Source organism: Aethalodelphis obliquidens, unplaced genomic scaffold (genome assembly GCF_003676395.1).
Source record: "Aethalodelphis obliquidens isolate GAN/ISIS:26980383/991018 unplaced genomic scaffold, ASM367639v1 scaffold16, whole genome shotgun sequence".
In the NCBI taxonomy this organism is placed as follows: Eukaryota; Metazoa; Chordata; class Mammalia; order Artiodactyla; family Delphinidae; genus Aethalodelphis; species Aethalodelphis obliquidens.
Window position 1 is genome coordinate 25,624,059 of NW_020837960.1, and position 14,831 is coordinate 25,638,889.

The 14,831-nt window shown below is 38.8% G+C and overlaps 1 protein-coding gene and 1 non-coding gene across 8 annotated transcripts in view; both read left to right on the forward strand.

The window, feature by feature from the left end:
• The window catches only part of N4BP2L1 (NEDD4 binding protein 2 like 1), a 35,117-nt gene that overhangs the window by 1,807 nt on the left and 18,479 nt on the right, over positions 1-14,831 (forward strand). The window contains exon 2 of one of the 7 annotated variants that reach the window (XM_027116552.1): positions 405-4,444. The exons of the other annotated variants lie outside the window; for them this stretch is intronic. Within the exon in view, the coding sequence (XP_026972353.1) occupies positions 405-588 (184 nt within the window). The 3' untranslated portion in view covers positions 589-4,444. Of the gene's footprint in view, positions 1-404; positions 4,445-14,831 lie in introns of those variants that run through there. 7 annotated transcript variants of the gene reach the window in all.
• On the forward strand, positions 7,843-7,974 carry LOC113625867 (small nucleolar RNA SNORA16B/SNORA16A family). The gene has a single exon (XR_003434914.1). It is a non-coding gene; the product is annotated as a small nucleolar RNA SNORA16B/SNORA16A family (small nucleolar RNA).

The window sequence follows — 14,831 nt, forward strand, 5'->3', positions numbered from 1 at the left end:
CAGCAGAACTTGGTTATTTTATGATACAGTCATGGTGGGTACATCTGTTACCAACAAGGTATCTTCTGAAATCAAATCCCGATCAGTTTTACTTCGGCTTTGCTGGTCTGTGGCCTATCACACACTGTCCGAGAAGGCAGTAAACATCTTTGGCCAGATTTTGTTTATAATTAAAGAAGGGAAGTAACATGGTGAGTGGAAGGTGCACAGAATTGAACAGCAGAAGCCGTGAGTTTGGGACCTCACTTTCCTCATCTCTAAAGCGAGTGGATTGGCCTGGGTAGTCTTTAAGGTCCCTTCTGGCTCTAACATTCTACACTTTTAGGATTTTAATTCCTGGTTGACATTTGGCTAAGCGGAGGACACCGGATGAGAGACCAGCTTATTAAAGAACATCTCTCTAGGGACGACTGGTGTGAGCACTTCCCTGGGAGTCTGAAGATTGTGCCTTTAGATTCTCTTCATCACAAAATAGTTGGTGACTTTGGGCAATCACCTGCCTTTAATTCTTTTTACTTTCCTTTACATGTGAATATTGAGAAGGAATTAGATGATTTACTGAAGATCTTTCTAGCTCTTAATTTCTAGTTGTCAGACTTAAAAATGTTTTGTTAATAATGGCTAGGTAGGGAGCTCTGACCTTTGAGTCAATTTATGGCTTCTTTTTTTTTCTTTCTTTGCCTGTGCCCCACGGCTTGTGGGATCTTAGTTCCCCAACCAGGGATTGAACCCGCACCCCCTGCACTGGAAGTGCGGAGTCTTAACCACTGGACTGCCAGGGAGGTCCAAGCTCTGCCATTGACTCGATATGATCTCAACTCCTCTGCACCTCAGTTTCCTTCCCTTTTAAATAGGGCTATCTGCTCTGTCTACTTCAGAGGACTCTTGTGAGGATTAAATGTGTATGAGAGAGCTTGTTAAACTTTAAAGTGCTGTATAAATTTTAAGAGGCATTAGTTACTGCCGAAGATGTTGATCAGCAGAGATAATCTTCAAGGTGTTCTTAGGGAGAAGTCTGGCTCTGAAGTGAAGGAGGCAGCTGGGAGTTGACATTGTGAGTTCTCTTGATAGGCTGGGCATTGGCAGTTCTGAGAGCACAGGACTTTGGCCCTGCTTTGGGGTGTGTTGTGCATTTACATGGAAATCAGGAAAGTAGGCAAGGATACAGTCCACAGCTCAGCGAGGAGAGAGGTCTGCAGGGAGGATGCAAGGTGTAGTGGGTGTGACAGGCCATGTCCTTCAAGGAGCTGCCTTCCCCACTTTTTTGTTGGGGGGTCAGGTTGGGGAGAGAAGGAGAATGGCAAATTATTAAAAAATACATGTGTAAGAAAATAGTAAAACTGTAAGCCTATCTTATGTATTTTTGGATTCTGGGAAATTCATATTTTCATTATTCTATGTATTTTCCAAATTTTCCATAATGGACGTGTATTTCTTGGATCAGAAAAATAAAACTTTTTTTTCTATAAAATTTGGAAATCGTTTTTACAAATGCGGGTTCAGCTTTTTTCTGCTTAACTTTTGTTTCTCATTTGATTAAAGAATTAAAAATGTTTTTGAAGTTAGAATATGTCTGGTCTTCCAAATCAATGTTATATTTCTATGCTTTTCACCTATATGTTTTCAGTTTGCAGGGACTGGAATGTGGAAACCATCTATTTAAATTCTTTGAACAGGTTAAAAAAAAGCAGTTAGAGTTGTATCTAGTTTAAAATTTTTAAGTACATCAGAGTACTGAAAATTTAGCTTGTCCCTTATATGTGTTTTGTCACCTCTGTTTCATTTAAAAAGCGTTTCAAAAATAGGTTCTTACCATTGACCTGTAAGTTCTGCTTCCAGGAATTCATCCTAAGACAATAACTGGACAAGTGCATGAGGATAGAGGGATGTTCAGCAGAGTTTTTGATGTGATAGAAAAAAATATGAAAAAGAAAAAAATGTGAGCCGACTTAAGTGTACAAAAATAGAGGATTGGCTTATAAGTCATGAGTCATTAGTGAGAACATAGATGTACATTTGACTACAAATAAATACACAAAAATCCCATTTTCTGTTCAAAGAAATGTGTAAAAAGATATTGTTCATAGTGTTAACGCAAGTTAGTGTGCCGGACGCACAGTGAGGCCAAACAAACTGAAACGTTGGAGTTTGGAACAGAGGAAAGTTTATTGGAAGCCCATGCAAAAAGAGGTGGCTCATGCCCTAAAAAGTCCTGAGCTTCCAGAAGGGCTTCGACAATGCACTTTTAAAAGCCAGGTGGAGGGGGCGGGTCGCAGGGTTGGTGATCAGCTTGTGCACGGTTCTCTGATTGGCTGATGGTGAGGAAGCAGGGTGGTATCACAGGGAGGCCTGGAGCTGTGTGTTTATGGTCATCAAGTAGTTAACGTCTTGCATTTGTTGGAGAGGGGAGTTTTTTACATCTGCAAGACAACTCAGGAAATGTGCGTCAAATACTATTATCTGGATAGTTCAGAGAGGAGCCAAAGCAGAGGATATGGGGGAAGGCCTGTCCCAGGAATGCCTCCATGGGGTCCCGCTAGGTTACAATAGTTGTTGATTTTTAGGCAGTGGGATGGAATATAGACTTTTGCCCCTGAGTTATTTTCTCATTTTTTCTACAACAAATACATATTACTTGTTAACTTTTTAAAGGTGAAAATAACTTTTTAAGTTAGCTGCAAATAGTTTTATTCAGTAACTTGGCTCGGTAGACCTAGGTTGTGTGATGAAGCATTTATTAAATAACCAAGTAAATATGTCATTTTCTATATAAAAAGGCTTTCCTAGGTTTATTCTTGATTGGACATACTAGAAAGCTTTTTTAATCTGTAAGGAGACTGATTTTAATTATTTGGTGCTATTATTTAATATTTTATTAATTAGCATATGAACTAGCATAGGTCACTTAATTGAACACTTCAGGTTCTTCTTCATTAAAATGAAGCTAATATTCCATTAGTAAGTTTATTGTGAGGATTTAAGGTACTGTGGTCAACAAGGATCCTATGCTTATGAATGTGAAAGCACCGATGAATGTGTGGGCCATATAAATACCAACTATTGTTAATTTTTCACTAGTCAACAATAGTAGTATTTACTGAGTACTTATAAGACTGTTAGCACTTGCTTAGTAAGGTATATACAAAATAAGATTAAGAGAAGGAGCCTACACAAGACCAACAAATGGAAGACAATAACCAGTACACTGCTGTGGGTAAGTAAAGTCTCATGGGGAATAGCCTGTTCTTTGCTGGTGGTGTTCAAGGCCAGGGGAGTCACTGAGCATGGTTAGGAAGATAGGATAATTAGGGAAGAGCTAGTCTCCTCCATGTGGAGATGATTCTTGACCTGGCCTTGAAGACCAGGAGGATGTGACTGCACAAAGGAAGAGGATTACTATCATGAATAAGGAGATGGAGATTGGAAAGAGCTGGATGTTCTAGGCTCATGAAGAGCATGGTTTTACTGCAGTGGGTTGTTTATATTAGTGAGTGTGTTGGTTAGGTAAACCCAGGGCCAGATCATGGAGAACGTTAAAATCTGGATAAAGGAGTACAGGGTTGAGAGAAGAAACAGGATTCCTGTCCTAAGACCCTTTCACTCTCAGCACGTGATCCAGAACTATTTCCTTTTCCACAGCTGAACTGATAAACTCACTTGGATCTGCACTTGTTCTGTCCTCCAACTTCAGTGAAAACATCTGTGGACGTCTGTTTACCTCTGTGCTTTCTTCTGTGCGTGTGTGGACATTTTAACTGCTTTTAAGTGTCCAATTAACTGGTATTAATTACATGATGTGCAACCATCTCCACTACCTTTTTAAAAAAAATTTTATCACCACAAACAGAAACTCTGTACCCATTAAGCAATAACTGCTCATCCTCCCGCCCTCGCCTCAGCCCCTGGTAACCTCTGATCTACTTTCTGTCTCCATGTATTTGCCTACTCTAGATACCTCATGTAAGTGGAATCATACAGTATTTGTCCTTTCGTGTCTGGCTTATTTCACTTAGCTTAATGTTTTCAGGCTTCATCCATGTTGTAGCATATGTCAGAACCTCATTACTTCGTGGCTGAATAGCATTCCCTTGCATGGATATACCACTAAAATTGTCCTTTTGAAATGAAATGAAATGGCAATAGTATAGTCTTTTTTTTTTTCTTAATGACGTTATTTGAAAAATTAAAAGTTGTCAACCTTATGTCAGTCCCCGGAATGTTTTTGAATCTTTACGTATCAATCAAAGCAAAGTCTGGGGACCACGCTGTAGGACATATGTCCTTTGCAATGTGCTAGTTTGTTTTGGCACCATCAAAAACGGTTTGTAACATGGATTCGGTAGGTTCAAAGGATGTTCACTGACAGCTGTCTTTTCTCCTCATTTTTATCTCTGGACAACATGGAATTTTCCATCAAAAGAAATACCTTTTCATTATTTCTTGGCATTAGAGCTTTCCAAAGAGGTGAAAGGATGCTTTCCTGATGTGATGCAATGATGGGACAGAGATGGGGACAAAGGTATACTTTACAAACAAACACAATTTTTTTAAAAATATGGGAAACAGTGAGAAGAGGGGATTAGTTAACTAAGTAGTGAGTAATTAGACCCCAAAGTGTACTCACTCCACAGTGCACTAAGCCAGCAGGCCTGGACCATGGTGTTTTTAATTATGAGCATAGGGCTCTCATAAATAAAAGCAAGGTCAAAATAGGAAGTTGGCAGTATTCCAAGTCTGTGTGTATGAAAATAGAGTATCAGGCAGGTGACGTCTCAGAGTTTTAGCCACTTAGGTCTACTTGGAGAAGGTACATTTTATATTTTTAGTAATTTTCCTAAGATGGGTCCTGAATCTCTTCTCCCCATCGCTGAGAATCCTTGCAGTGCCTCTCTTTGGAGGCTGGGATGAATGAGTACTATATGTGCTTCCTATGTTCACAGAGAGTAAGAACACACTCTGCAGTATGTGTTCACAATCACTTACTAGAAAGGTAACACAGGAGAATCCCCACCACCATAGTCCTGGAGCTGTCGGGGTAGTGGAAGAAGACCCTGCTGAATTGGGCAATATAGTGTCGCAGATGTGGTTATGATTAGAGAAGCAGTAGGAATAGAGGAAGAAATGAAAGGGGAAGAATGTTTTCATAGGAAAATCTCAGGAAATGAACAAGAAGTTCCCACAGTGTTCATCTAGTCCAAGCTCAAGACACTAAACTCTGAGAAGTTATATACTTTTAAAAAAAATTTTTATTGAAGTATAGTTGATTTACAATGTTGTGTAATTTCTGTGCAGCAAAGTGACTCAGTTATATATATATATATATATATACACACACACATATATATATATTCTTTTTCAGATTCTTTTCCATTATGGTTTGTCACAGAATATTGAATATGATTGCCTGTGCTATACAGTATGACCTTTTTGTTTATCCATCCTATATATAATAGTTTGCCTCTGCTAATCCTAAACTCCCATTCTTTCCCTCCCCTACCCCCCTCTCCCTTGGCAACCACAAGTCTGTTCTCTATATCTGTGAGTCTGGTTTTGTTTTGTAGATATGTTGATTTGTATTGAATTTTAGATTCCACGTATAAGTGATATCACTTGGTATTGGTCTTTCTGACTTACTTTGCTTAGTATGATAATCTCTAGTTGTATTCATATTGCTGCAAATGACATTATTTCAAGAAGTTGTATATCTTGATCAAGTTCATAACAATGAATTCTCCTTATTTCTAATCAGAGCTTTTTCTTCTGCACCAAAGGAAGAGACTAGTGGGACTAAGGTGGTAAAAGTATAATGAGGTTGGTTTCGATCTACTGTTCATGAAAAAACAGGTAAAGGCCCTATTAAGTGGGCTTAGTTTATTACCTGGATTTCAACTGTCAGGGTAAGGAAGCCACATGTTATTATTTGTCAGTATTGGTGATATGTTTCTTCTAATACAAAAAAAATTACCGAGAATTGATTTTATTTATTTTTGGCTGCGTTTTGAGTCTCCATTGCTGCGCGTGGGCTTTCTCTAGTTGTGGTGAGCTGGGGCTACTCTTCATTGCAGTGCGTGGGTTTCTCATTGCAGTGGCTTCTCTTGTTGCGGAGCACGGGCTCTAGGCACACGGGCTTCAGTAGTTGTGGCACACAGGCTCAGTAGTTGTGGCTGGCAGGCTCTAGAGCACAGGCTCAGTAGTTGTGGTGCATGGGCTTAGTTGCTCTGCGGCATGTGGGATCTTCCCAGACCAGGGCTCAAACCCGTGTCCCCTGCGTTGGCAGGCGGATTCTCAACCAGTGCACCACCAGGGAAGCCCCAATTTTCTTTATTAATGTGGTACCATTGAGGGCCATGGGGAGAGATGAGATTTGGATTTCTAAATAAGTATTCATATTTATCCTGACTATGATGTGTTGGGGAGAGATAGCCAACACTGACCTCCCAGGGTTATCTCATGTTTCTTCCTCATTCACTCACATGACAGGATATTTATAACATAACCCAACTTAGTGCCCAGGTTCCTTCTTGGCATTTTGATGAACTCTTCTCTATATAATGGCAACCGTTCTAGGCCCATTCAGACTCTAGAGGAACCCGGTATGAAATTATTATCATTCCAAGTTACCTAAAGATAGCTAGGTTCTATGAGATTAAGGAAATAGTACGATAAGAGGAAAACTAGTCTCACGTCTGATTGTTCCTTCATAATGCTCTCCGTCGCATTGCAGGCATGGCTTGGGGAGAAGGCTATCTGTTTTGATCAAGGTAAGAGCCTGGGAAAGGGTATGGCAGTAATGGAGACAAAAGAAAGCCCACATTTACTGAGTATTGACTGTATGCAGGCACTATATATGCTAGCTTACTGGATCTTTACAATAATCCTAACATGGAGTGTTTTTATGTTACAGATGAGGACGTTAGGATCAGAGAATCATGCATTTGATTCTGAGATTCAGGATTTCATAATGCACAAAGTGGTCTTACCAGCGATGTTCATGGACAAAAACACCTACATCCACTTTTGACGATTAAGGAGTCCTGTTGAAGTATTGTATAACTAGAATATTTCAGTGTTCTTTACCCATACTTTTTAAGGTTATGATGAAGAAAAGGGTCTGAAAGGGACCTTCTCTGCCATCCAGAAAGGCCCTCTGGATGGTAGCGCCTCTCCAACCTTCTTTGCCCCTTACTTTGACTTTCTTTTTTTTCTTGAACTTAGCACCACTTGGCATATACACACCTGTTTATTATCTATTTCTTTTATGAGAAGGTAAGCTTCATGAGATGTGATGCAAGCTCCATGAGATCAGGGGCTTTATTCTGTTCAGTCCCTAAAAGAAGGCCTGGCACATAGTAGGTCTAAATATTTGATGGATGTGTTAATTCCAGAAACTTCCTAAGAGTTGGTAGCTCAGAATCAGCATGGGTCTTGAGTAAACAACAAAACCAAAAAGGAGATTATTCACATAAAGAGAAATGTAAAAGAACGCACGAGCTGTTGAGAATAGACAAGAGGGGGAAAAATAAAGAAAAAGAAAAAAAAACTTTAATTCCGTTCATAAGAAACCCATTCCTGTGTTTTACATGTGAAAATGTTTCATGTGCCATCTCCTTCACCCAATAGTTATCCTAAAGAGAGATTTAAAAATAAGTATCGGGCTTCCCTGGTGGCGCAGTGGTGGGGAGTCCGCCTGCCGATACAGGGGACACGGGTTCGAGCCCCGGTCCGGGAAGATACCACATGCCGCGGAGTGGCTGGGCCCGTGAGCCATGGCCGCTGAGCCTGCGCATCCGGAGCCTGTGCTCCTTAACGGGAGAGGCCTGAGTACCGCCAAAAAAAAAAAAAAAAAAGTATCAAAGATACAGCTGTTTTCCCATTTAAACAGCAGTCAAAAAAGAGCCCAGAGTGACAGTTTTCCTGTCTGGCCACTGTTCTGTTGTCTGTAACTGCTTTATGACATTTTGGGAAAACACAGCTAAAAACAAGTTAGTGCTGAGGTGGGTGTGCTTCTGATTCCTTCTCCTCTTCAGAGCATGGCTGAGTTGAAAACATAAAACATAGCCTGTGGCATTGCTGGATTCTCTGGAAGGGTGCTGTTCGCATTCAAGATACTGAAAGGAATTTCTCCTAGAAACTGCAGTGGAGCCACACTGGCACATGAGGGCTAACTGTTAGTCTGGTTTTGGATCTCAAAAACATGCCCTACTTTGGAGGTGTGAGGAGTGAGGGCAAGAGTGAGCGTAGGACAGCCTGGGAACTCTTCACTGGAGCCCCCTTAGCCACTGTGGCTTGACGGTATCCATGGTGCTGGTGATGGTTGAGCTCCATCTCTCCAAGGGCAGGGCTCAGCCTTGGCATGGTGGTTGGCAGCACCGAGAAGGGCAGGCCACACCGGGCTTCAGGGGAGACTAGCCTGAGATGTTTACAGACATGTCTCCCTCCCCATTCTCCTCAGGTTGTTGGGTCACTGAATCTGTTTCCTGCCTCCCAGCTTAAAGTCCTTGAGAATTCCAGTAACATCTAGAGGGAGTGCTGGAATATAAGAATTCTCTCTCCCAGTCCTCTTTGGGGGTAAATCTGAAGTTTGGGTAAAATTCTCAACATGTAAAGATGAGTAAATAGAAATTCTCCTCACACAGTTTGGGACCCTATACAAAGTTTACATAATTAAGACAACAGAGCCTAACATTCAAGAACCATTCATACAGTTACCAAATATTTATTATCTCTCATGTACCTGGCATTCTTCTAGATGCTTAGAATAGAACGGTGAACAAAAGAAACAAAAATCCCTGCCTTCATGGAACATATATTCTATCAGAGAGAAAAATTTTTTTCTGAAGGAAAGAAGGAAATTTTAAATAACATCTGCTCTGCTCTGTTCTTTCAAAAAACAAACAAAAAGGATTTAATAGCTATTCCACTTGGAGTATATACCCTCAGGAGACATTGTACATATGCACAAGGAGATTGGCACAGTGATGTTCACGAAAAGTTGTTCATGATAGAGAAAATTGCAAACAACCTCAATGTCACTAGAGAAAAGGATAAATGTGGTTTGTTTATTTTATAGCACTCAATCACAGTGGTTTAGTGTATAGCTCTGAGGCCAGAAGCCTGGGTTTTAATCCAGCTGTACCACTCTCAGGTCTTTTTTTTTTCCGCCAGCTTTATTGAGGTGTAATCAACACATTGTGTAAGTTTAAGGTGTACAATATGTTGATTTGATACATTTCTTTATTGAAAAGTGGTTACTACCGGACTTACCTGGTGGCGCAGTGGTTAAGAATCCACCTGCCAATACAGGGGACACAGGTTCGAGCCCTGGACTGGGAAGATCCCACGTGCCGCAGAGCAACTAAGCCTGTGCACCGCAGCTACTGAGCCTGCACTCTAGAGCCCGCGAGGCACAACTATGGAAGCCCGTGCACCTAGAGCCCGTGCTCCGCAACAAGAGAAGCCACCGCAATGAAGAGTAGCCCCCGTTCGCAGCAACTAGAGAAAGCCTGCGCACAGCAACGAAGACCCAACACAGCCAAAAATAAATGAATAAATTAATTTTTTTTTAAAAAAGAAAAATGGTTACCACTGTTGTTAGCCAACGCCTCCACTGTGCCACATAATTACCATTCTTTTTTAGTGATGAGAATATTTAAGATCTACTCTTTCAGCTACTTTCAAGTGTATAATAACAGTATTAATTATAACCACCATGCTGTGCATTAGATCCCCAGAATTTTTTTTTTTTTTTTTTTTTTGCGCTATGCGGGCCTCTCACTGTTGTGGCCTCTGCCGTTGTGGAGCACAGGTTCCGGACGCGCAGGCTCAGCGGCCATGGCTCACGGGCCCAGCCGCTCCGCGGCATGTGGGATCCTCCCAGACCCGGGCATGAACCCGTGTCCCCTGCATCGGCAGGCGGACTCTCAACCACTGCGCCACCAGGGAAGCTCCCGATCCCCAGAATTTATTCATCTGATAATTGGAAGTTTGTACTCTTTGAGCAACATTTCCCCATTTCCCACACCTTCAGCCCCTGGTAACCACCACTATACTCTCTTTCTATGAGTTCAACTTTTTTAGATTCCACATATAAGTGAGATCATACAGTATTTATCTTTCTCTGATTTATTTCACAACATAATGCCATTAAGGTTCATCCATGTTGTCACAAATGGCAGGATTTCCTTCTTTCTCATGGCAGAATAATATTCCATTGTATATATTTACCACATTTATCCATTTGTCTATTGACAGACACTTAGGTTGTTTTCATATCTTGGCTATTGTGAATAATGGTTCAGTGAACATGGGAGTGCAGATAACTCTTCAAGATCCTGTTTTCATTTTCTTTCGGTATATAACTAAAAGTGGGATTACTGGATTTTATGGTAGTTCTATTTTTAATTTTTTGAGAAACCTCCATTCTGTTTTCCACAGTGGCTGCACTAATTTACATTCCTTCTAACTGTGCACAAGGTTTTCCTTTTCTCCACGTCCTCATCAACACTTTTAATCTCTTGTCTTCCTGATGACAGCCATTCTAACAGGTGTCAGGTGATAGCTCATTGTGGTTTTGATTTGCGTTTCCCTGATGGTTAATGATGTTGAGCACCTTTTTACGTACCTGTTTGCCATTTGTATGTCTTCTTTGGGAAAATGTCTATTCAGATCCTCTGCCCATTTTTAAATTGGATTGTTTGGTTTTTGCTAATGAGTTATATGAGTTATTTATATATTTTGGATATTAATCCCTTATCAGATATATGATTTAGAAATATTTTCTTCCTTTTGGTAGATTGCCTTTTTATTTTGTTGATTGTTTCCTTTGCTGTATAGAAGCTTTTCAGTTTGATGTAGTCTTATTAATTTTTGCTTTTATTGCTTTTGCTTTTTGGTGTAATATCCAAAAAATCATTGCCAAGACCAATGTCAAGGAGATTTTCCCCTATGCTTTCTTCTAGGAGTTTTATGGTTCAGGTCTTATGTTTAAGTCTTTACTCCATTTCAAGTTTTTGTGAGCGGTTTAAGATAGGGGTCCATTTCCATTCTGTCTTAACCACTGCCACATACTAAACTAAAATTTTAGACGGACTGGGTAGTAAAATGTAGTAGAACATGGATGAATATTTACATAATCTTGGGTTGGGAAAGACTTGTAAATGTATTACCAAAGACAGAAAGTAGAAAATAAAAGGTGGATACATGTGACTAAGAAAACTTCTAATAACTGAGACTTGTATGTTAGAGTTCATTATAAACAAAATTAAAAAGAAATTGATGTACTTAAGAATTTTACATATTCAAAAAGAAAGCCATAAACCTCCCAATAAGGAGGTTTTATTAGGACATGAAAATGCAGTTCACAAAAGAATATCTCTAAATGACCAGCACGCATAAGAAAAAGTATTTAAACTTGCTGGTAATCAAAGAAGTTGGGGCCAAACTAAATACCTAACCCCACAGAGCATTGGTTAAGTAAATTATGGTACATCCATATGAATAACTATGTCATAATCATTAAAAATAATGGCACAAAGTCGTATTTCATGAGGTAGGAAATAATTGCTGTGGAAATAAGTTTGGTGAAAATAAGTTGGTATTCTCTACATTATGTTTCTGTTTTTATATAACAAAATATCAGATGAGAGAAAAAGAAAAAAATTCTGTCCCCTGGAAAAAGGATCAAAATATTAACAATTATTTTTAAGTGGGGGAATATAGGAACCTCTCCTATTTTGCAGTTTTCTCTTTCAAAATATTTTGCCTTGAATATGTATTACTTTGCTAATAAGAAAGGAAAAGTTGTATTTTTAAGGTTGATGTAGACAAAGACACAGGAACCAGCTTGAAGGGGTACCTGCTGGTCAGATTTGGGGCCATTTGCTCATCATAAAGAATAATGATGGTAAGCATTATCAAAAGGGGACAGGGAAAGAGAGCTCTTCCTTACTAGACAATGCCACCTAGTAAATATAGAAGAAATTACATGGGATAATCAGTATTTGCAATTCCCAATGTAATAACTGATTTGGCAGTGATCGGCAATGAATGTAAAGATCGTTGAGGGAAAGGTTGTTGGGGAACAGGATGTTACGTGGAGTCTCGTGTTTCACACCCCCTGCCCACCAGCATTACATAGTATTACAAGGGAAGCAGTGCACCTTTACAGTGGAGAGATCTAGCTGACAGCACCTTTTAGCCAAGTGGTCAAACTTAGCACAATGGTACAAATGGTCATTATGTGCAATCAGAAGTACACAAACATCACCTCTGTACGTTCCTTCTAAAAATGTTTAACCTGGATCTAATTATGAGGAAACAATCATGCAAACCCAGAATGTGGGGCAGTCTCAAGCCAACCGACTAGACTTTTCAAAAAGGGAAACCAAAGAAGGCATGACAGTTCTAGATTAAAAGACACCAAAGAGACATAATAACCAAATGCAGTACTTGAACCTATGAAAGATATTATTGGTACCATGAAGGAAATTTTAAAATTTTAAAATAAAAAGATCTATTAACATTAGCTATTATAAATAGCTATAATGTAAAATTACAATGTAAATTAATACACTTATAATTTATTTATAGTATATATTTATAATATTTGGTATAATTTATAATTATAATAAAGTAATGTAAATTAATGTTATTTTTAAGATGTGATATAATTATGTAGGAGAATGTTCTTATTTATAGAAGATACTTGACAAAGCATTTAGGAACAAAGTATCATGATGTCTGCAACTTACTTTTAAATGGTACATCAAAAATACATATGCGAGAGATGTCAAATAAATGAGGCAAAATGTTAACAACTGTAGGTGAAGGGTAAGGAGAGTTCATAGTATTATTCCTTCAACTCATTTCTATAAGTTTGAACCTTTTCTACATATAAAAGGTTGGGGGGGGAAGTTCAGGTGGCAATAAAAAGGAGAGGGCAAGTATGGAATAAATGAGACAAGGGACGTGGCAGCCCAGTACAGTGTATGGATCTTGTTTAGCTCTTGATTCACACAAACCAATTATAGTAATATGTTTATGAGAAAATCAGGGAAATCTGAACGCTGATGCGGTATTTGCTGAAATGAAGTATGAAGCAGATGGAACAAAACTGGCCATATGATGATAATTGTTAAAGCTGGACGATGGGTACATGGGGAATGATTATATTATTCTGCCTACTTTTGCATGTTGGAAAATTTCCATAATAAAAAGTTAGGGGTACAACTCAAAATTACATACTAATGTTGGACTTTTGTCAGCGAGTGGGGAGTAACTAATAGATATCTAAATATATTCCCATGGTTCTCTATTATTAAATAAAAGAATGATGTAAGTTGTGAAATCAAGATTAGAGCCTTGAGTTTCTCTTCACAGTAGTGCTTTCAAGTGAATTTGGGGGGAGCTGTGGAGGTGAAAATTATGTGGATGTAATTGTCTTTCTATTTTTTTCCCTTTTATTTTCATTCTCTCAATTTCCCTAATGCATGAGGCTCCTGACCACCATAAAGCAAGCTAGAGCTGGGGCATTATCCTCATCACTTCTGAAGCTGATGGAATGGTATTTATTGCTTCCACTTAAGTTTGAGACTCTCAGGATTGTCTATTTAATCAGTTTTTCATTTAGCTAGGAGAGCTTTTATTGTCTTGCATATTCAAGATGTACCATGACTGCCAGTGCTAACTTAACATTCAGGTGAAGATAAAACAAGTTTTCGAAGGAATGATCATTCAGTAAGATCATGAAGACCGCTTTTTCTTCCTCCCTTGCCCACACATTCCATCCGAGTTGTAAAGGGGAAAAATACTCATATTTTTGCCTTCCTGTTTGTTAGGAGTACCATGTAGGCTACAGTGGAAAACATGAGTAGATACGGCTATGTCTATGAAAAGAAAAACTCAACTCTGAAGATGGCAAAACAAAACCTATAAGTGGCAGACTTAATAGGAAAACAAATGAAACCAGATTTAGAAGGAATATCAAAAAAAAAAAGTCCTGGAACTAATATCCAGAGTTGCTTAACATAGTACACAAAAGATAAGGAAAATAAGTTACACAGTATTATTTAAACTCTGAATGAAGCTTTCATGATTTAGACTAGATAATATTGATGAAAATAATTTAAAAACTGTAAAGCATTTACAAATATAAAATACACACACCTGAAAATGCAGTTAGTGTTGCCCTTAGATTTTCTTCTAAGGTGTCTTTATAATAATTGTTCTCATGGAGGTAAAGTTTGGATCTATGATTTGGGCTTTTCAGTTTGAGTGTCTTTAAAATCAAAAAGACATTTACAAGGAAACTATGCGAATTGGTTTCATCAGATCTTTATACTTTTCTTTCATGTCAGTTTCTGTATCTGTGGTAGATTTAAAATGGCCACATTTTCTTCACCACCTCTCCCATTATGTACACACTCCAGTGTACTTTACTATGATGGCATGTAAACAGTCTTAGTTGGAAAATTTGACTTCATTTGTTTTCATTATTAATAAAATAACATACCTCACATTTGTAAAGTGCCTTACCTCTTGGAAAATGTTTTCCCATACCTAATCTCATTTGAGCCTTACTAGAAGCTCTGTTTAATAGGTAGTGATTATTATACAAGTTTTCAGTCAGGAAAACAGAAGCTTAGAGAGAGAGATCACATGACTGAGTAGTCAAGAATTGAACCCAAGTGTTTCAACCCAAGCGCTTCAGTTATCTGTGGTTTCAGTGCCTTGCGTTCTTTCCTGATTAAAGAGAATTCTTCTTGATGGGGAAGAACAGTTGAATAGTTCTGTTTTCTCTTTACATTTCCTGCCCTTGTCACCCTCCAACATTT